This window comes from Cyclopterus lumpus, chromosome 12 (assembly GCF_009769545.1).
Source record: "Cyclopterus lumpus isolate fCycLum1 chromosome 12, fCycLum1.pri, whole genome shotgun sequence".
Classification (NCBI taxonomy): Eukaryota; Metazoa; Chordata; class Actinopteri; order Perciformes; family Cyclopteridae; genus Cyclopterus; species Cyclopterus lumpus.
In genome coordinates, this window is record NC_046977.1 from 17,911,611 (window position 1) to 17,935,529 (window position 23,919).

Below are 23,919 nucleotides of genomic sequence, written 5' to 3' on the forward strand. Positions count from 1 at the left end.
CGCAGAGGGAAGGGGAAAAAACATGTTAACGTGTAAAAATTATTTGAAAAACACGCAGAAAAAGTTGAAAATACAATTTTTTGGCCCAAATGACATTTTCTTTGTTGCAATTTAGCCGGTATTTAGCAGGAGGCGGGTAACAATTTGCGTTAGTGAATAGACTTTTGGTGTCACTCTGCCCATCCCGATGTTTTCCTTTTCCATCCCTCTCTCCATTCAAAATCTCCACCGTATCCTTTCTTTCTCTACCTGTTTCTCTTTTCATCTCGCCGTGCAACATTGTTCCAGAACTATCTGCATCAGTACTGCTCTCTGGTTTGTTCCTCGTCTCTCTCTTTCTCCACTCCTCTCGGTTTATCTGTGTCTGTGTCTGTCTCTCTCTCTCTCTCTCTCTGCCTGTCTTCCTTTCATCTCTCGCCATCTGCCTTCCTCCATCTCATTTTCCCTCCCTCCCTCTCTCTCACTCTCTCTCTAACTCTTCTCGTCTCTCTCTCTCTCCACGTCTCTTAACCCTCCCTCTCGTCTCCCTAAAAACTTGGCAGTGATCCCCGTCGTGTTTTTTTTAACATTTTTTTTTTTACTCCTCGTTTGGGGGATTGAGAATGAATGCGATCCAATCTAGACCTCGGCTAAGAGACATGAATTTTCATTAATTACAACCTTGTCAGCAAAAGCATTATGGGAGCTGAATATGAAAATGCTAATGAGCAGAGCTCATTTGCATATTTCTCTTTGTTGGAATGTCATTAATTATTACGTTTTATGATGATGAATGCAGCTGTCGATGGCTGGCCCTCCATGTCTAATTAGCTATCAGAAAATCCTCCGATCAAAAAAATGGACAGGGATCCCAAAACTTTTCGTTGTACACCTCGTTCACTTCCCCTCTTTGCCACTCTGTCACCGTTGTTTACCAAACCTTTTTCTTCCCTATCATTTCCCAGCAATATAACGCCACGCTTCCTTTCTTTAATGCTCATTATATTCCTTGATTTCTCCATAATTCAATTAAGTTAGGTCTCTCTTTCTACGTTTTGAATTATTTGCCTTGACTTATCTCATTTCGTTCTCAACCATGTGTGATGTTTCTTATTCGCCCTCATCATTTATATTGTTCTCTTAATTCCTTTATACCTTTGTACATCACAGATCGAAATTAGCCTGTCCTGGTGTCGCACCACCATTTTGGATTGATGACCCTGTAGGTTTCTAGCTAACTTAGCTCGGTGCTTTTGAAACTTCAGAACAAATTAAACCTGCTCCTTATACCCGTTTATAGGCATTTAGTCTGAACTTTGTGTTAGAACTAGAAAATCAGTTTGATAAACACAAGCTCAAACCCCGCAAAATGTGTAGGAAGTTAGCTAGCTTAGCCTGGTGCTCTAGCTACTTCAGAATACATTAAATCTGCTCCTCCTAAAGGCTTACTGGTATCTACTCTGAAAGTCTGTGTTGAAACAAACACAACATTGACAAACACAAGCTACACCTGTCTAATGAATTAGCAAGCTAGCTAGCTTCTTGTTCAACGACCTGCAATGTAATAACTATATATGTTTGTAAATCTGATTATCTCTTGATAACGCAGGCGACACCTAAGGATGGAGGTGAATCACTGATGAAATGATCCGTTTCCAGTCATAACTCTGTTCTATTCTGTTGAGATGGACAACTTTGGGACTTGGACAGACAATCAGTTGATCGCAGCTACTGTTGCACATGAGTGGAGGTCCTCCAACGTGTCTGCCAAAAGTTTTATTACATCACCAGAGGATCCTGTAATACTGTCTCTCCTCACCTGTCTCTTTATTGTTGTTCCTTCCATCTCCCTTTCTCTATTGTCTAAGAAGAGTAACAATGAAGACTTAACAAATCCCCCCTTCCAAAAAAGAGCCACTAACGAACACCCCCCCCCCCCCCCCCCCCCCCCCCCCCCCTCACTTGGCTTAATGAATGCCAGGCTTAATTAGAGCACCATGATGTCAGAGGCATTAATTATCAGTTGGCTTCGTTTCAGAAAACCCACAGTCTTTCTCTCTGTCTCCCTCTCTCTCTCTCTCTCTCTCTTAGTTTCCCTCTGCATCTGTTTTTCTCTTTCAGTTTGACATTTTAAATGTTTCTCTTTTCCAAACTTCCAGACTTCTCTCCCTCATGTTTAGCTTGTCTTTTAGAAGAAGAGACTCGTTGTGAAATAACGTCTGATTTACGCTATTTTACGCCACGGGTCTAAATCTGATACACATTCGATTTGTGGCAATGCGACACCAGTCTGAACAGTCAAATCTGAATTCATGTGACTTTTGCATAGCTCTCCAGTAGTGGCGCGGCATTCGAGATGATGTTGGTGCTGCTGGAGAAAGATGAAGGGCATGCTGACGGAAAATAAGGGGCTGCGTCCACATCGACATGCAGATGGTATGCTTGTTTTAAGGCATTTACACACACTCTGTGTTTTTGTTCTTCTTTTTCATGCGAATAATTTGCCCGTCAAAATATCTTTATTGAATTGTTTTTGTTGTGAATCCTTTACGTTTAAATTATTATTATTATTATTATTATTAGGTGGAGAAAGAGTGGCGTATTTTCTTCTGATCCAGGTCAATTGTTTCTGATCTTTCGCACCTCAAATAAAGGCAACAACCAATTACGTTTACCAATTCCAAGTGGAGTTGCACCTGCATTTACAAAACAGCACCATGGATGTTATGTTGTCCGAACCAAGACGGCAAGCCTACTACTTTTAACCTTGACGAAGGCAATGTTCTTGTTTTTTAATTGAAAAAAGTCAGAAAATTACAATAGAAATAAGTAAGAAACATTCATAAAGATATTAGAAACAAAAGAATTAATAGGTGGGACAAAAAATATGATTTACATGATAACATTTGCTGTTCTAAAAGGCCTCTATCGTCCTGGAGAAGGCTGTGCAAGATTTGGGAACCTGGCTCTTTCAGCCACGAGATCATGTATGAGGTTCACAAAGTCTTTCTAAGTCTGCAATCCAGTTCTCCCTAAAGGTGTTGGGTGGAATTGATGTCAGGACTCTGCATAGGCCAGTCAAGTTCCTCCACACCCGACTGAGGAAACCCATTTCTGTATGGATCTAGCATGTGGGTCTTGGTGGAATATTTCCATAACTGTTGCCGCACTATTGTCTAAATCAGCATTGCCCCAAAGCCCCAAACCAGTAAAAAAAAGGGTTAAAAAAAAGGTCCTAAACAAAACACAATATTTATGAAAACAAGGTTCTAGGTTCACAAAAAAACAGAAGCCTTTAAAACTTACAATGTAAATGTAGCCATTGTGTGTGTGTGTGTCTATCTCTCTCTCTCTCAAATGATAAAATACAGTTCATCTTGGCCTCTGGGAGCCACAGTTCTAACTGAAGAGCTCTCTCTCCCTCCCTCTCTCACTCTCACAATAAACATACTGTTTCATGCTGCACATCTCTATCTCTCCCTCACACACAAACAAGCACTCTCTCCCCGCCACACAAACACACACACCGTAGCGTGGCTGGCCAGATGGGACTCTTCCACATGACCAAGCCGATCAATCAACACTGAAGGGCCCAGGTGCTACTACGCACCATTTCACCGTCTGTCACACTCTCTCTCACACACACACACACACAAACACACACACACACACACACACATGCACGTTGTACACATATATAGCGGCATAGACTTACAGTGATAGAAAGATAAAGGACACACACACACACACCCACACACACACACACTGTAACATGAATGACCCGGACTTGGTCTCCAGAGGCCTCATCTGGATGGATGACAGAAGATGGAGCAGGAAGACAGGCAAAGAGAGAGACAGACAGACAGACAGACAGACAGACACACAGATAGACAGTGGCTAGAAATGGCAATGCCAACCTGTCGGTCAACCATTTTGGTCCAGACTGAAATATGTCTATATTTGATGGATTGCTATGACATTTGTTACAGTTATGTTTCCAGCTTGAAGAGGAATCATTGACATGAAGGCAAAAGAAGATTTGTGACACCCAGGTAAACCCTTGAAGCCACCTGGTTGCCAGATAAATAGTTGTCATTGTACGTTTTTCTGCAAAGCGCGGATACGTTGAATGCGGAGGTCTCTGAACCAAACACAGCTATTGTAAATGAATAACAATAATTAGCAGACTTTCAAAGCATAACTAACAAGAGTAACTCAACAACCATGAATAAAAACCGCTCGTAGCTGACTTTCTATACGTATGGTTATATAACAAGCCTAACAACGGTATGTAACAGCTGTATGTAACAGCTGTATGTAACAACGGTGTGTAACAACGGTATGTAACTGCTGTAACTAACATCTGTATGTAAAAAAGGTATGTCACAACGGTATGTCACAATGGTATGTAACAACGGTATGTAACAACGGTATGTCACAATGGTATGTAGCAACGGTATGTAACAATGGTATGTCACACTGGTATGTCACAATGGTATGGAACAACGGTATGTAACAACAGTATGTCACAACGGTATGTCACAACGGTATGTCACAATGGTATGTCACAATGGTATGTAACAACGGTATGTAACAACGGTATGTAACAACAGTATGTCACAACGGTATGTCACAATGGTATGTCACAATGGTATGTAACAACGGTATGTAACAACGGTATGTCACAACGGTATGTCACAATGATATGTAACAACGGTATGTAACAACAGTATGTCACAATGGTATGTAACAACGGTATGTCACAATGGTATGTAACAACGGTATGTAACAATGGTATGTCACAATGGTATGTAGCAACGGTATGTAACAATGGTATGTCACAACGGTATGTCACAACGCTATGTAACAATGGTAAGAAACAATGGTATGTAACAATGGTATGTCACAACGGTATGTCACAACGGTATGTAACAATGGTATGTAACAATGGTATGTCACAACGGTATGTAACAATGGTATGTAACAACGGTATGTAACAACGGTATGTAGCAACGGTATGTCACAATGGTATGTAACAACGGTTTGCCACAATGGTATGTAACAACGGTATGTAACAACGGTATGTAACAACGGTATGTCACAATGGTATGTAACAACGGTATGTAACAACGGTATGTCACAACGGTATGTAACAACGGTATGTAACAACGGTATGTAACAATGGTATGTAACAACGGTATGTAACAACGGTATGTCACAATGGTATGTAACAACGGTGTGTAACAACGGTATGTAATTGCTGTAACTAACATCTGTATGTAAAAAAGGTATGTCACAACGGTATGTCACAATGGTATGTAACAACGGTATGTCACAATGGTATGTAACAACGGTATGTAACAACGGTATGTCACAACGGTATGTCACAATGGTGCGCAACTACCGTAAAGTCAACGTTTACTTTTGATTTCACTCCCTCAGTGGACTTTCTCGCTCTCTCTACTTGTTATCATACCACATTACTTTCAAGAATAGTAACTCCATATCCTATGTCACTTACTCTGCCTGAATGGAAAAAAACTCCACATTTGCAGAAACTTCCAAATTCCAACATCTAAAAATGTTTCTTGGCAACTGGGCAGTTGATGCAGACATGGAGATGTTTGTTCTAGAACTGCAGCATTTAGTTGCAACAACTAGTTGCATAGATATCAAATATTTCTTCATAGAAAGGGAAATCCAAATCCCAATCCCACTAACACCACCTGCCATTGGAATTAAAGACCTAGGGTATAGGTGTTCCTTAGCTTCACCATTTATCCTTTTCATGAAGTGATAATGAGCTCTGACAGTTCTTAAAAAAACCTAAAAGCCTTTGCCACAAAGTACTCCAAGACATCTCCCTCCTCCCCACTTAGGAACCCCGAAGTGCTCCATGATGAACCGCAGCTTCACATTTGCGTACATCTCCACCCTCGGCCCCTCTCGTCTTGACGAGACCTATTATTATGATGTCAGATCTAATTACACAGACAATTTACGGGGTGATACACAGCCCCTTCAAAACAATAATATCCTAAATGCTCTGCAGTGGCTTACATTGTGTAGCCGTGTTAATGCACTGAAGTCAATGCCGCACTAATCAATGCATGACATCCATTCAAAATACTCTGAAAATGAGACAGTGGCTGTTCAGTTTCAATCAGCGGGGACAATAGAAAAAGAATCACTGACGGCGGAGCAGGATATGAAGGACGTTAAAAGAAAGTAATTGATGTATTTGAGTCTTTTATTTTATTATTCACTCTTACTCTATCGCGCCTACTGACCTGGTTTTTATCTGTCTTATTCTTTGCTGTAAAATCATCTTGAAATTAAAACGTATTTCAAAATATTACATGTCATTTAGCTCACGCTTTTATCCAAAGCGACTTACAATCATGTTACATTCATACACAGCTACGGGGAACAATTCAGGGTTAAGTGCCTTGCTCAAGGACACATCGACTAGGGCGGGGATTGAATCACGGACCTGCTAACCACTGACCCATAGTCGCCACATTAGATTTGAGATGTTTGTTTTTTATTAGTATTTTATATGTATCAATATGTATGTTGCTGATACATTTGCATTTATACTATTTTGAGAGAAGTTAACTCTTGAACTTTGGGAACAATCCTAACTCAACGGTCCACTTACGAGCTTCTCAGAGCTGTCAGCTGTGTATTGAGGTCTTCATTCAGGTAATGGAACAGGCTCACCTGTTGATCTGTAATAACAGGCTCTATATGTAACCACTATCTATGTTCAAGTGATTCAAAGACACATCCAAAAATAGAAAATGTATCATGAACAGGTTGATAACCCGATTGAACCCTCTGAACACCAACATCCGACGGCGGGATTGAAAAGCAAGTCTTCTTTAAACAATCGTCAAAGCTACACCGTTTATCTCAGCCAGAAGCTGCACAAACTAATAATCGTCAGAAATAAAATCCATTACATTGGTAACAACAATTAAAAATTCAACTTTTTTATGATTTGTGGCATTGTAACTGTTATACTTCACAAAAGATATGTTTGAGTTTCACTACTTCTCAAATATGAGGGGTTCAGTAATATTAACACATTACTGAATTAAAGAATTAATTAATTATACAAAAATATATTTTTTTAAACTGCCTAATTGATAATGAAAAGTTAGTTATGTAACCATTCATTTTAAGAAGCTGATCATTTGTGTCAGCGCATTTACGTTCTTCATCTCTGCTTTGCTCTACTCTTGTTCCTTAATTTCATCTAATTTCCTCTCCTCTCCTTTATGTTTAAACATTCCGAGCACAGAGACCCAGACCCAGCAGGGAAAGACAGGGGGACGACCTTGGCTCCACACCCAGCTGAGCCGAAGAGCTGCTGGGGTAGAGTGGGAGACAGGAGGGCCTGGTCTCCTTTGAGGGTGGAAGGGGTGAGAAAAGTAGAGGATGGTGAAGAGACGGAGGGAAGGAAACAAATAAAGAGATACAGGATGTGAAAAGGAGAGGAGGACATGAGGGGAGAGGAAGAGTGGAGAGAAATGGAGAGTAAAAAAGAAGATAAAATCTGGTCTGAAGAGAAAAATAAAAAAGGAAACAAAGGCAGAACAAAAGACAGACAGAAGAAGAGATGAAGGCAAGAAAGAGTATATGTATTTCTATATAAAGTGTCCAGATGTGACCTCCTCAGAGGGGGTCTAGCCTCGTGGCTCAACACTCACACTGTAATAAAAATCAATGTGGTTCAACTTAAAAACATAAGTTCAATTGCTGCCTTAAAGTTTCAAGTAGAGTCAAATTGGATTTACAATTTGCTACAACTTATGATTTTTAGTTGACTTTAGCTTTGGATTGCTCTATGTAAGTTCACATGACTGTATAGTACATGTTTATTCAACTTAACAATGCAAGTTCAAAAGATATATAACTTATTATCATGCATTCTGTTCACTTGTCCAAATAAGTAGTGTCAACTTAACAATGCAAGTTAAAAAGATATTTAACTCATTATCATGCATTCTGTTCAGTTATCCAACTAATGATTTCAACTCTCTTATTTAAGTTAGAAGGACGTTTTGACATAACTTTCCTAGTTAATATTACGTAAAAGTATGCATTGTTTCAAATGACAATTTATAGTTATAAGAAACACAGAATCTTGTGGCAAAAATCATATTTATTTTTTTGCATCAAAACAAATTTATTTTACATTAAAACAACTTCCACAATGTGGTTAAACAGAATTATTCACAAAGAACATTAAATACAACAGGAACAACTGACAGGATCTAGCTAATGAGTCCTTTTTTTTAAAGTTGTAGCTGAGAACTTTGTTTGAGTTGAGAATACCCTAGATTTAAAAGAGCATCCCACAAATGGGCAATTCACAGTCTCTCTCTTTCCCAAATGTCTCTTTAAATGAAGAAAGTATTGTTTGATGTTGCTTGGTGCTGAAAATGTACAAAGTTCACAGCGAATTTTAGCAACTGGATTGGTTGCTTTCTTGTGCTCCTTTAGATGCTGCGTAAATTCCACATGAGATTGGAAAAATGTTAGACAGTTTGGGTATATACAGCTGAAACCCCGTCTTCCACGTCCATGATTGTCTTTGTAATGACTCAATTGTTTTTTCATTGTATGAGGCAAAACTGCAGAACTTACAACTCCACTTCATCAACAGCAACCAAACTTCAATGACCAAACCATCTGCACCTGAAACACAGAAACACAATCAATAACATAATATAGCAAAACCATTAGTCATATGAACTGCAAACTTGATTAAGAGAGTAAACTGCACAGTAATAGGACAAACAATTATGATCTTAGGAACAAAAGGTAGTTTCCATAACCTATGGTGAGTTTTTTTAAATAACAAAATCATAAGCCAAGTGAATTTGTCATTTGGATTACAAATCTATTTTCCTAACAGTATCATTTTGATGAATAACAGGTTTTAAAATGATAAAAGCATTCACGTTTTATTCATCACTTTACAATGTACACAACCAATGTTACACTTTAAACCACCCGTCCAGACATTGTTACATTGTATATTTAGCATTTGAATTTATTCTTATTAACTTCATTTTAGTAACATGTTATATATTTTATTAGTATCTTATATTGCTGCACTATATTTTAGGCCTAGAATATCTACTAATGCTTTTTAAATAATTCAAATCTAATATTTTAGCGTCAGCATTGTTGAAGGAGGCGGAGCTTCAAGACTGGAATTCATGACTTCAATTCATAAGCACGCGAAAGTGGCGCGAACACAGATAGCTTGCCAAAGCTACTAGCGAGCTAATTATCTTCGAATAAGTAGGTTAGTGCAAACCTTAACTTAAGCTAGCTAGCTAACTGGCTAGATAACGAGGTCCCGTTTTCGAGGCATGTTTTGACAAAATCATTAGCCTGCCAGCACAAATCCAAAAAGATTAAAATATTAATTAAATGTAATTAGGTACTTATATATTATAAATTACATTTTTCTAAATGTCCTCTGAAATATTATAATTGATTGAAACTATTGTTAATCAACCTTTCTGTCGTTTCCGGGTCCAATTAAACCGGTTATCGGGGTTTACGCGGCTCAAATGTGACTATTAAAAACTAATGTTAGCTAACACTGGACTATTTTCCATACTGAACCACCCGCATTAAACAAAGCTTACGCGTCATACATTTACAGACAATATATTAACATGACAGCAGGTACTTTCTTTACATTGACTTATTGGGTTGAATGATATTGCTGATGGAGTCACTCACCTCACTGGGGCTTTCTCTTTCCGAGCTGTCGCGCCGCATGTCCAGGGTCGACTCACGTACATCGTCTCGCTAGCTAACGATATTCATCCGCCACTTGGTTCGCTGAACCTACGTACTGCGTGGTAGTGTCCAGGTCACGTTTGTGATCCGGCTGTCAAAAACGTATTGATCCGCCGCGTGGTTTAGGTTAGTTCGCCGTCTGGTTTTCCATTGGTTAGTGATGCAGCTGAGCTGACAGGCAGCTCGCAGTTTGCGACCTGGTACGGTCGATTATGCATAACTTTAATAGGCGTTCACAACAAACGCGTTGCGAATATTCGGATAAGCCTCGATTCAATGTAAATGGATTAGTTGTACACAAAGTCACCCATGAACAGTTCCTGAAGAGGCAAATTAGCTAAAGAGAATAAAACTGTTTTTTATAGTAGGCTGTATGCATTTGTATTTCTGGGTAGAATTTGACTATTTAACATGGGGGTCTAATGGAAATTGAATCGCTTTTAAATTCTCAAGTGGCCGTTTGAGGAACGGCAGTTAATGGCACTTGCTTTTGACTGTTGGACATAACCATCATTATAACTCACAGTATTAAGTTCAATTGACTTCTTGAAATTTACAATTTATTGAACTGGCTTAAAAACCTGAGTTGAACTACCGACAACTTATACAATTGAGTTGTAATTGTATAACTTATCATGATAAGTTGAAGTAAATGACAAAAATACATTATCATGACTTATTGTTCAAATCCTTTTTTACAGTGCATTTATAAGGTCACACAGAGGTGAGACAGACGGCTGACTCACTACATTTCTACAAAAACAACGAGGACAAGGAGGAGGGAGCCAAGATCATCATGTACATACCAGTTATTTATATACTGTAAGGTTCTGTTTAATGCTCTTTTTCATAATATATAACAATGTATTAATACAGTTAATAATAATGACCTTTGAAATAGGTTTTCAGAGGCTGATATTCATGGGTGCAATTTTATTCATTTCAGTTTTTATTTTGTTATTTATATATTTATATATGTAATTATATGAAATGTTATTTTAGTGTAACTGTAAATTGTGGCTGTCTGATGTACACATGGAACGCATGTCGAAACGGAAACATAAAAAATGAGACGTGGTCTTAGCAGCAGTTAATTGGATCTTTTCAGGCCGTTCTCATTCACAGTGCGTACTTATAGCTACGAAGAGTAATGCATCATTTGTATATGCATGTAATCAAGAGCCAGGGCGTGCAGGGCTGCTTCTAAGGAAGTCAGGTGGCGTAGAATACAGAGTGGCAAAGGTCGGGATGGATGGACAAGTCAGACAAACATAGGACTTTTACCCAGGAGATCACCGTTTGTGTCCCGTGTGAAATCAAAAGTCACGGTTCGCTTATATTACCTTACTTTTGGTACATGACCTACGTACTTAACGAACCGACGCCACCAACAGGGGATAGGTAACACACTACAATCCATTCGTAAACCTAACCACTAACATAAGCACTGCAGGCGTTTGGAAGGGATAAGTAGGAAGTTATCATAAAAAAGAAAAAAAAATGTTGTAAGATATTTGACCAAACAAGTGTTGTGTGAACGTAGTATTGAAACAGTCCTGTCCTCATCGTCTGGTCGCTAGGTTTGAGCTCTGTTTCACCTCCACCTTCAATAAAACTTCTCTGACTACTAAGATAACCAACTTTGGAGATGTTGGTGTAAGCATGAGAATCCCGATTGCCACCAATTTGGATCCAGACAGAAACATCTTAGCCCCTATTGGATGGATTGCTACATAATTTGTTCTACCATGGGGTTGACACTTATAGTGTCAACAACTATTGCATGGATTGCTCTGAAATTTGGTTCAGACCCAAGAGGATGATTTTCTAATATCTTTGGTGAACCGTTAACTTCATCTAGCGCAGTGATTCTCAAACTGTGGGGCCTCTAGTGGGGCACAGTGGTACTACAGGTGGGGCGCAGGAGGAAATGCAGAAATACTTTTTATTGAGAACTTCACATATTATTATTAAGTTCAAATTACATGGACATAAAACTAAATCATTAATAAATACATGGCGAAATGGCTGTACCTTCGTGTACATGTTTACGTTACGGCCAAGATTCTTGGCGACTCGCTGATTCTTGGTGTTTTTGCCAAAAGCCGATCTACGTGAGATCGGCTTTTCTGCTGTTGCTCTTCAAAACAAAAGCTCCACATTGAGCATGAATTGAGATTGGCTTTTCCGCTGTTGCCCTTCAAAACAAGAGCTCAACATTGAGCATGAATTGAGAGTGGCTGTATCAAGCCTGCAACCCCGTTTAAAAAAGAGTGGAAAGCAGGCTCAGTCATTGCAGCCACTTATACTAATACAACTCAACACACATATCTGCACTAATTTAGTTTTGCACAGGTTGCACGTTATTGTTTTGAAAATGTATGCAGTGTAAAACTCTTTATTGCCAAATATTTGAACTTGTTTTGTTTAGTTTTCCACAGGTTGCACGTATTGCTATTATCTTGAAAAGATATCCAGTGCAAAACAGGTTAATTGCAGTAACAATAAGCTATTTCTTTGCCAGTGTGCTTTTTTGCACATATATAACTTTATTTGCATTGTTCTAACAAAGTGATTGCACATTTGGTTTACTTGAAAGTGATTGCAATTTTCTTTATTCTATTGTTTGAAAAAGCTCAGATGAGGAGTCACAAGTTATTTCAATACAAAGTCAGCATAGACCATTTTGTTGGGGTGGTGGGCCATGAACATTTTTCTTCCTCCAAAGTGGGGCGTGACAGAAAAAGTTTGAGAACCACTGATCTAGCGCCATCATCTTGTCAAAATTTCAATCTGGCCAAGATTTTAGTTTATGACCAAATACATGCAAAACTAATGTTCGCAGCAGCCCTTTGAGTTTAGTGCTATATGACCATTTTTGCATGCTAACTCGTTAACTCGCATATTAACATGTTCCCATTGAGCTCAATCACCACTATGCTAAATATCTCATTGAGCCTCACTGTATGTGCTAGCATGGCTGTTGGTTTTAGCTTTGATGGAGCTAAGCCAACACTTCTCGAGGCTAAATGCATACTGTGAGCACAGAGAAAATCCCTCTTCTGATCTGGCGAATAATACAAATCACTTGATGACAACCAGTCCAGAACTGTGGCCATAGCCTTAACCTGTGAAGAGTATGGCACAGAGCGACATCTGTGGTAACATCACTGTGTGTTCCGTCACGTCTTCTCGGATGAAATCAGGTTGTTGAAATGACAGAATGAAAGCACTAGAAGCTGGTAGCATCAGGATCAGACTGAAGCCACATCAGATCGTTTATTTATAACAGAACAGAAAGTGCTTACCGGCTGAAACCACTGAGCCTCTCATTTACTATGTAGGTGACAGTTACGAAGGAGGGGGGTGGGGGTAGAGGGTGGAGGGGGTTATGGTGGTGCACCTGCTCTGCAAGGCAACTACATACAGGTAGATAAAAACACTCACACATACTGTGGAACCACATGAAAGCCTCAACATTTACGCACAAACGGTAATACACACAAGTCAAAGAGCACGATTGCACTCAGTCACAGTCATACAAGAACACACGCATGAACACGCACACACACACACACACACACACACGCACACACAGCCAGATAGACATGCATCCTCATACAAACATACATACATACATACATACATAGATACATACATACATACATACATACGTACATACATACATACATACATACGTACATACATACATACAGACATACATACATACATACATACATACATACATACATACATATGTACATACATACATACGTACATACGTACATACATACAGACATACGTACATACGTACGTACATACATACATACATACATACGTACATATGTACATACATATATACGTACATACATACAGACATACATACATACGTACATATGTACATACGTACATACATACATACATACATACATACATACATACAGACATACAGACATACAGACATACATACATACATACGTACATACATACAGACATACAGACATACATACATACATACATACAGACATACAGACATACATACATATGTACATACATACAGACATACGTACATACATACAGACATACAGACATACATACATACATACGTACATACATACATACGTACATACATACAGACATACAGACATACAGACATACATACATACATACATACGTACATACATACAGACATACAGACATACATACATACATACATATGTACATACATACAGACATACGTACATACATACAGACATACAGACATACATACATACATACATACATACGTACATACATACAGACATACAGACATACATACATACATACATACATACATACATACGTACATACATACAGACATACAGACATACATACATACAGACATACATACGTACATACATACAGACATACATACATACATACATACATACATACATACGTACATACGTACATACGTACATACGTACATACATACATACATACAGACATACAGACATACATACATACAGACATACAGACATACATACATACATACAGACATACATACATACAGACATACAGACATACATACATACATACAGACATACATACATACATACATACAGACATACATACATACACACAGACATACAGACATACAGACATACATACATACATACATACATACATACAGACATACGTACAGACATACATACATACATACAGACATACAGACATACAGACATACATACATACATACGTACATACGTACATACGTACATACATACATACGTACATACATACAGACATACATACATACATATATACAGACATACATACATATATACAGACATACAGACATACGTACATACGTACATACATACAGACATACGTACATACATACAGACATACATACATACAGACATACAGACATACAGACATACATACATACATCCATCCATCCATCCATACATACGTACATACGTACATACATACAGACATACAGACATACAGACATACGTACATACATACAGACATACATACATACAGACAGACATACATACATACATACATACATACATACAGACATACAGACATACGTACATACATACAGACATACATACATACAGACAGACATACATACATACATACATACATACATACATACAGACATACAGACATACGTACATACATACAGACATTCAGACATACAGACATACAGACATACAGACACACATACGTACATAAGCCGGCATCCCACATGCTGACATAAAGAAACATCCACACGGCAGACAGACAGCAGATAATCATTGAAACAATAAACAAACACACACACACACACACACACACACACACACACACACACAACTACATACATATGAACATGAAAGCATTATCGCACATGAACAGTATCGCACACTAAGGTACACATACAACAGATGACCAAATGAACATAGACGCATACGACGACACACAAACAAGTAAAAGTGCAAATACACTAATTTGCACAAAGAACAAACACACACAAACACACACACACAAATGAACACACTCGCACGTACTGTACATCTAACCACATAAAAAACACACTGATAAAGAAGCTTACATCATTCACTCAGATACTGACACAGTAACCTGCCAACGTGCACAAAAACACGCACACACACACACCACCACGACAAGCCCCCCCCCTCCCCCACACACACACAAGCACACACACAGAAGTTGGCATCGCAAATTTACTCACAGATCCAATATTCATTAAAACACGCACACAAAGACACAAACAAAACTAAATCACATATGAATGCATCAGACACAAGCATCCACACAGCAAACAACTGTATACACACGTATATAAACATATATGTAAGTGCATGTTCACATTTACACATAAAACACACTGATTGCTTTTCTGTGTGTGTGTGTGTGTGTGTGTGTGTGAGAGACTTTGTGTGTGTGTGTCGGCAGATTAATCTAGTGGGGTCGCTGAGATGACACTAATCCCTTCGCTGATTATCTAGAGCATAACATCACTCTAATCTGATGGTGGGGGGGTTAAGAAAGACAGACAAGGTTAGAGAGGAGAGAGAGAGGGGAGAGAGAGGGGAGAGAGAGAGAGAGAGAGAGAGAGAGAAAGGCTGCGTTCACACTCAACATGTTCAGGTTGGGTTCATTAAACCCTGCTGTGTTTCTTTCTTCTTTTAGTTTGAGTTCATTTCAGGTGAGAATCACGGCGATTACCAAGCCTCAAACCAAATAAATAATCCTTCCTTAAGTGGCAAGTCTGTAATGTTCAGCACACATTGTCTGTAAACTACACGCTACCAAAACGTTGCAAACACTCCACTTGCAAGTCATGTGCTCATGACAAACGTTTTCACTCCAGCATCCTGGTTAATGAAGTTCTCTGACGACTCAAAATCAACCATCTAGGACTATTGCATTATGATGCTGATACATTAGCTTATCAGCTAGATACATTTACGCTGTTGTGATGCTAACAACTTTGTGCTAAATGTTAAACAAATCAAAAATTAACGAAGAAGATGCTTCATGACCCCAAAGTTTGGGGATAACTCTAACAGGCATATTTCCTACCCAAATTGTAGCTCTTAACCCTCCTGTAATGTAACTTTTTTTTCTTTTTTCTTATTTGTTTATTTGATAAGGGACAGTGCACATTAATACAAACATTTCTGTAAATGTGCCAAAGTTAGCCAAGAGGCTATTTTTCATCTGTAGTCCCGAGAGGCAGATGTTCTAATATATTTCATCTATTTGTTTGTATTTATATTAATGACAATAAAAACTATATCAATAAAATATTTTTGATTCGGCTGATCCTTTGCTAATCCTTGCTGCTACTCCATCAAGCTGTCAGAGTGACCATGGAGCCCACACTGTCACTAACTGAACTCCCTGCACAAATATGACTTCTTTTTTGAAAAACTAATATGCGATTTTTAGGGAGAGAGAGACGGAAGGCTCAAGAGTATGCATTTGAAGAATATATCCAGGATGTCAAACTGATTCAGCAGAGAAAACAAGTGAAATGGATAAAGATAGAAGCTTAAGCGACAGATCACAAAGTTAAAGTAAACCACCACATCACCTGGTGACCAAGTCAGAAGACAATGAACAACGTTGTTCCTGTATAGCCGAGTAGGTCTTTATACACTGTTAAATCATTAACAAGCAAAAGCAGCATTTGTTCACAATCAGTATACTCTCAGTAGCTAGCGTATACACATTTTGAATAAATTCCTTCCAAGGAATATCCTTGACACATTACATTACATTACATGTCATTTAGCTGACGCTTTTATCCAAAGCGACTTACAATAAGTGCATTAAACCATGAGTCCAAACTCAGAACAACAAGAATCAAGCAAGTACAATTTCCTCAATAAAGTTAAACTACAAAGTGCTATCAGTAAGAGCCATTTAAGTGCTACCAAAGTGCTACTATGGCGCTACCTTCCCTATTCAAGGTATAGTCGAAAAAGATTTGTTTTTAGTTTGCGACGCCAATGAGGAGCCAGCACAGCAAACAGTCATGACTTCGTAGAGTGTTTAGCTTGTAGTGACGGAACTACAAGCCGATTGGCAGAAGCCGAGCAAAGTGAATGAGGTGGGGTGTACAGTTTGACCATGTCCTGGATGTAGACTGGACCCAATCTGTTCGCAGCACGGTACGCAAGTACCAATGTTTTGAAGCGGATGCGGGCGGCCACCGGTAACCAGTGAAGGTCGCCGAGGGGCGGAGTAGTGTGGGTAAATTTCGGGAGGTTGAAAACCAGTCGAGTTGCTGCATTCTGGATGAGCTGTAGAGGTCGAATGGCATTAGCAGGTAGACCTGCCAGGAGGGAGTTGCAATAGTCTAGCCGTGAGATGACCAGAGCCTGGACCAGAACCTGGACCAGGACCTGGACCAGAGCCTGGACCAGAACCTGTGCCGCCTTCTGAGTGAGAAGAGGTCGTATTCTCCTGATGTTGTACAGCATTACCTACAGGAGCATGTTATTGCGGTAATGTTGGCAGTCAGGGAGAGTTGACTGTCGAGTGTCACACCGAGGTTCCTGGCAGTCAGAGTCGGAGCCAACACTGAGTTGTTAATAGTTAATAGTCAGGTCGTGGGTGGGAGAGCCTTTTCCTGGAAGGAGGAGAAGTTCAGTCTTGTCCGGGTTAATTTTCAGGTGGTGTGCGGACATCCACTGAGAGATGTCAGTCAGACAGGCAGAGATTTGTGCTGCTACCTGTGTTTCAGATTGGGGAAACGAGAGGATCAATTGGGTGTCGTCAACGTAGCTATGGTAGGAGAAACCATGCGAGCGAATGACAGAGCCGAGAGAGTTGGTGTACAGAGAGAAGAGAAGAGGACCGAGGACTGAGCCCTGAGGGACCCCAGTAGTCAGAGGACAAGGACACCTAAGCATTGAGCAATAATACCATTGCATCGTAAAGCGATGCCCAACCAACCAACCATTTGGCAACTACCCAGCCAGACCTGAATGACCAATAATGCTGGAGCAAATACTGCACCTAAATGAAAAAAAAAACTTTTTCAACCTCTTGGTGGCCACATAGTAATGACCTAAAATGCCCTATCAACCAACTAACTCAACCAACTGGTCCGAGTACAATTTGTCTGGTTTCGAGAGGATAACATCTCTTTTTTTTCATAATGTTCTTTAGCATTACAGCTTGAGAATGTCCGCAGTGGAGAAACAAAAAGTCAAGTCAGTGATTGAAGTAAAAAGCATTTGTGTGGCCAACATTTGTGGAAAGAAGAGCAGCAAAGTTGCTCTCTGGCACTAAGAACACACAATCACTGATATCAATGAGGGCTCTGTGGTTTTTAGTATTGCTACTGAAACGCTACATTTTCCATCAGGACGTGCAAAAAGAGAGGGAAAAGCCAGTAGACACGGAAGACAATTGCATTTACCCAGATCAGAACAGTCACTGGTAGAAAGTGAAGAGGACGTGTGTGAGGGTGTGTGTGTGTGTGTGTGTGTGAGAGTGTGTGTTCCATATCCCTGGCTGTCTCTGTCTCTTAACGTTATCATTATCAAAGTAAATTGCAGTTCCCGCGTGCCAGATGAAAAATACAATATTTCCATTTCCGACTCTGCGTCGCCTCTTCCCTCTCTGCCTCCGCAGCTACATTCCGTGATTACAACACTGTCACAACACATCACGTACACAATGGATCATCCTAGCGAAGGCCCACGATTCCGAAGTTTTGCATCCCCTTTCTTTTGTTTTATTTTATTTACATGTGTATATTTCCTTATTAACCGCAGTGTGTGTTCACAGCTAACTGACAAGAATTAGCTCAATACTTATGAACGTTTCTAGCTTTCTTTAAATAGATTTAAATAGGAACCAGATGCTTTCAAAGAGAACTCTCACTTGCACACACAGAATTTAGCTTCAGACGTATTAAACATTTTTAGAGTTCAAATGCAAAAGAAATGTTGGACTGGGGCAGTTTAGTTTCAGTCTAGAGCCCGTAGTTACAATGACTGCTAAAGTATATAATGACATTATAAATATTGCATTCTTTCAACATTGTGGTGATATTTTTTGACAGACAAAAGTCAGATATAGTTCACCCACTTTGATGTGGAAGGACTTCACTAATCTGCACAAAGCCCTGACCTTAACCTCATCCAACCCCTTATGGCTAAACCAAAACACAGACTGTGAACCAGGTCTTATCACCCAAAATCAGTGATGCATAGAAACATCCAGGTTGTAAAATCTGTCTGAAAGCCAAAAAGTCAGAGGCCTTTATAGCAGCACGTTACGACTGTATGACCACAAAGAGCTCCAACACCATCATCCGCTCACATCAAGGAGGTCAGAGTCCTGGCATCTTGTTGCCAGGACAACAACCCCAGCACCAGCAAACTGAGTTTGTTTATGTACTACAGGAAGTGACAGAGAGAAGGACTCGCCATCATCTAGGATATGACCTGGACTTACCACACCAACCCCATCGCAGACTACGCGAGACAGGAGGAGGTCCAACATGGACTCCGGGATGCTCTGCAGCTTCTACAGGTGCACCGTTCAGAGCATCCTGACCGGCTGCTGTGGCTGTAGCACTGCCCTCGACCGTAAGATGGGCGGTGAGAACTGCTCCGTGCAGGAAAGAGCTGCTGTTGATGGAGCACCTCTACACTCAGCGGAGCAGGGAGGCAGGCCAACAGGATTATCAGAGACCCCAATCACCCCAGACACAAACTGTTCTTGCTGCTGCCGTCTGGCAGACGGTGCCGCAGCATTCGGTCCAGCACCAACGAGGTTCAGGGACAGCTTCATCCCACAAGACATACGACTTCTGAAGTCACACTCACTATTGTCACATTACCCCGATATACTTGTATGTAATATGTTTACACCTCTGTGTGTATAGTTACACTTCTCATTACGCATATATATTACTGCATCCCTGTTTACATTGACTTTATTAACATGCAATCACTGTTTATCCATTTATATTATTGTATTTCATTTTGTATATTATATATGCCTGGCTTTCTTGAGACATATTGAATGAGCTTTGTCAGCTTTAAATCTAAGATTGTCATTACCAAGTACTGCTTTTCTGTAATTGCTGTGCATATAACATTATAAAACCTTAAGTATCATTAACGGCCAGAGTTACCGAATGAAATGTTCAATAATCACATATAGCTGTTAAGGTGTCAAAAAACATTTGCTCATGTGTCAATACACTTTTGGCGATACACTGTGTATGCAAGTATAGTCAGTATAGACTGATGGTTTTGGTAATAGTAGGAGAAAATACCGTACGACCCAAAACAAAAGCTTAAACCCACTTGTGTTAACCCTTTGTGGCTTCAGAATGTAAGGCTTCACATGTAATGACTCACAAGAGAAAGGGTGATTAAAACCCAACAAATGAGACAAAGCGAGAGACAGAAAGTGAGCAGGTAGAGTCAGATAGCTGAGAGCTGACGTCCTCCATATTTGATGCATCCAGTCAAAGGTAATTAAGCTCTGTGTGTGTGTGTGTGTGTGTGAGAGAGAGAGAAAGAGAGGCAGATTATCTGTGTCAGTGGCCATTTGCTCACAACTGGCGCCACATCGGAGAGAGCCAGAGGCAGAGAGCATCATGGGTAAATGAGCACACACTGCCTAGTGTTTTAAACACAGTGGGCCGAGGGAGAGAGAGAAATTGCACGCCAGATGACTTGTCTCCTCCAGTGTACGATAGTGGTTCACTAATTCTCTACAAACACACACACACACACACTCACACAACGTTTTCACGACTTTTGGGGCCATTACATTGGCTTACATTAATTTCCTGGAGACCCTAACCCTAACCATAACTGCTGGCAGCCTAGTGCTAACCCTTACCGTAAGCTTAAGCCAGATCACCCAAAGATGTAATGAATTGCAATTGCCCCCCCACAATCTGACTGTGTAATCAGATATGTGTCCCAACATGACCATTAAAACACATCTACACACACATGCACGCACACGTGCAGGCACACACACACACACACACACAGTCTGCGGTGTACCTGTGAGCCGGCTGGAGATGGCGTACGGAGGTGAGATGCTGTCATGTGATGCCATGTACTGGGACCCATCTGCATAACTCTGACAAAAAAAAAAAGACAACAATTATATTTTCTTGATTTTATGAAGCTGTCATTACCGTTTGCAGCAGCAGTAGTTATGAGAGTAATCATTCCAATGGACAGGTCGTGAGTGTGCTTTTCAAAATTGGAAACAGACAACGCTCGCTGCAACATTTTAATTGCAAAATGCAAAGCTGGCAATACATCTCACATGTTCTTCCTCCGAGATTCACATGACAGCATTCAGGGCTCTCTGATATCAGGGATATATGCTTTGATCTCAGGGTTCTATGTTCTGACCTCATGGTTAGATGCTCTGATCTCAAGGTTCTATGTTCTGACCTCAAGGTTCTCTGACCTCAGGGTTCTCTGATATCAAGGTTCTATGCTCTGACCTCAGGGTTCTCTGATCTCAAGATTCTATGCTTTGACCTCAGGGTTCTCTGATATAAAGGTTCTATGCTCCGACCTCAGGGTTCTCTGCTCTGACCTCAGGGTTCTCTGATCTCAAGGTTCTATGCTCTGACCCCAGGGCTCGCTGATCTCAGGATTATATGCTCTGACTTCAGGGTTCTCTGATTTCAAGGTGCTATGCTTTGACCTCAGGGTTCTCTGATCTCAAGGTTATATGCTCTAACCTCAGGGTTCTCTGATCTCAAGGTTCTATTCTTTAATCTCAGGGTGCTCTGATCTCTGGGTTCCATGCTATGATCTCAGGGTTCTCTGATCTCAGGCTTCTATGCTCTGAAGTCTGGGTTCTACACTCTGATCTCAGGGTTCTATGCTCTGAAGTTGGGCTTCTATGTTTTGATCTCAGGGTTCTTTGATCTCAGGGTGCTCGGGTCGCAGGGTGCTCGGGTCTCATGGTTCTCTGATCTCAAGGTTCTATGCTCTGGCCTCAGGGTTCTTTGCTCTAACCTCAGGGTTATATCCCCTGATCTCAGAGTACAATGCTTTGACCTCAAGGTTCTATGCTCTGACTTCAGGATTCTATGCTCTGATCTCAGGGTTCTCTGATCTCAGGCTTCTATGCTCTGAAGTCTGGGTTCTACGCTCTGATCTCAAGGTTCTATGCTCTGAAGTTGGGCTTCTATGTTTTGATCTCAGGGTTCTTTGATCTTAGGGTGCTCGGGTCGCAGGGTGCTCGGGTCTCATGGTTCTCTGATCTCAAGGTTCTATGCTCTGGCCTCAGGGTTCTTTGCTCTGACCTCAGGGTTATATCCTCTGATCTCAGAGTACAATGCTTTGACCTCACGGTTCTATGCTCTGACTTCAGGATTCTATGCTCTGATCTCAGGGTTCTCTCATCTCAGGGTTCTATGCTCTGAAGTCTGGGTTCTATGCTTTGATCTCAGAGTTCTCTGCTCTGATGTTTGGCTTCTATGTTTTGACCTCAGGGTTCTTTGATCTCAGGGTACTGCCCTCTGACCTCAGGGGTCTATGCTCTGACCTCAGGGTTATCTGATATCATGGTGCTATGCTCTGATCTCAGGGTTCCATGCTCTGACCTCAGGGTTCTATGCTCTAACCTCAGGGTTCTCTGATCTTAGGGTTCTATGCTCTGACGTCAGGGTTCTCTGATCTCAGGGTTATATGCTCTGTCACAGTGATACAAAACTGTGGTATATTTGTTCTAAAAATAAGTACAACCAAACATTGAACAAATAGTTGTTGGCGACCACATATTATAGTTAACTTTCATGTACTGAAAACACACTGTGAAGAGGTTAAACACAAGACAAAAACATGGACAAGTACCAGACCAGCTAGCGACCTGTCAATAACCCCCACTTCTCTTTCAACCAGAAGTGTCGCCCCTGATGGCCATTAGGAACAATGCAAGTTAAAGGCACTTCCGTGTTGGCTTTACTTTTCAGAAGCGGAGATAGCTGCCTGATATGAAAGCGTTCGGGAGAGGGTGGTGGGGAGGGGTTTTATTCTCTGTGGCATGTAACATGTCTTTAATGAATAACAATGTTGAAATTGAATGGTTTAGAAGTTTTGTTATTAGAAAGTGATGAAAGTACCAAACAAAGGTATCACTGGGAGCTGGTACCAAAATCAGCGTACCAGGTTATCCCACTCTTGCTCCAGATTTCCTATCATCCATTTAATATATACTTTCAATAAAAAAGCAAAAAGTGTCCAAAACATAATCCTTAAAAAAATATATATATATTTTCTAATTTGCTGGCAGGTCTCGGTTCTCATGTAACACACGATTTCAAACATGTAGCTCATTTAACTGGACCACTTCATCAGTCAAAGGCAGATTTTCTGCTGGGAAAAAAGCCAATTGTAACTAAAGCTGTATCTGACATCTGACTACTCAATTTTCAAACCAGATGTTGAAAATATGTAAATGCATCCATCACAGCAACACGCATATGTAATCTTATCTCCTCATAAATCTATGTCAGTAACATGTCAGAACATAACCAATGTATTAAGGTAGTGATATTACCAGTAGTTTGTAGCAGTTATAATGATAGTAATGACAGTAATA

The 23,919-nt window shown here is 40.2% G+C and overlaps 1 protein-coding gene across 8 annotated transcripts in view; it reads right to left on the bottom strand.

Annotated features, from left to right (window-relative positions):
* LOC117740040 (transcription factor 4-like) overlaps nucleotides 1-23,919 on the bottom strand; it is a 203,984-nt gene that overhangs the window by 138,558 nt on the left and 41,507 nt on the right. For all 8 annotated transcript variants that reach the window (XM_034546168.1, XM_034546162.1, XM_034546165.1 and 5 more), the window contains one exon: nucleotides 21,354-21,432. In XM_034546168.1, coding sequence (XP_034402059.1) covers nucleotides 21,354-21,432 — 79 coding nt within the window. The remainder of the gene's footprint in view (nucleotides 1-21,353; nucleotides 21,433-23,919) is intronic.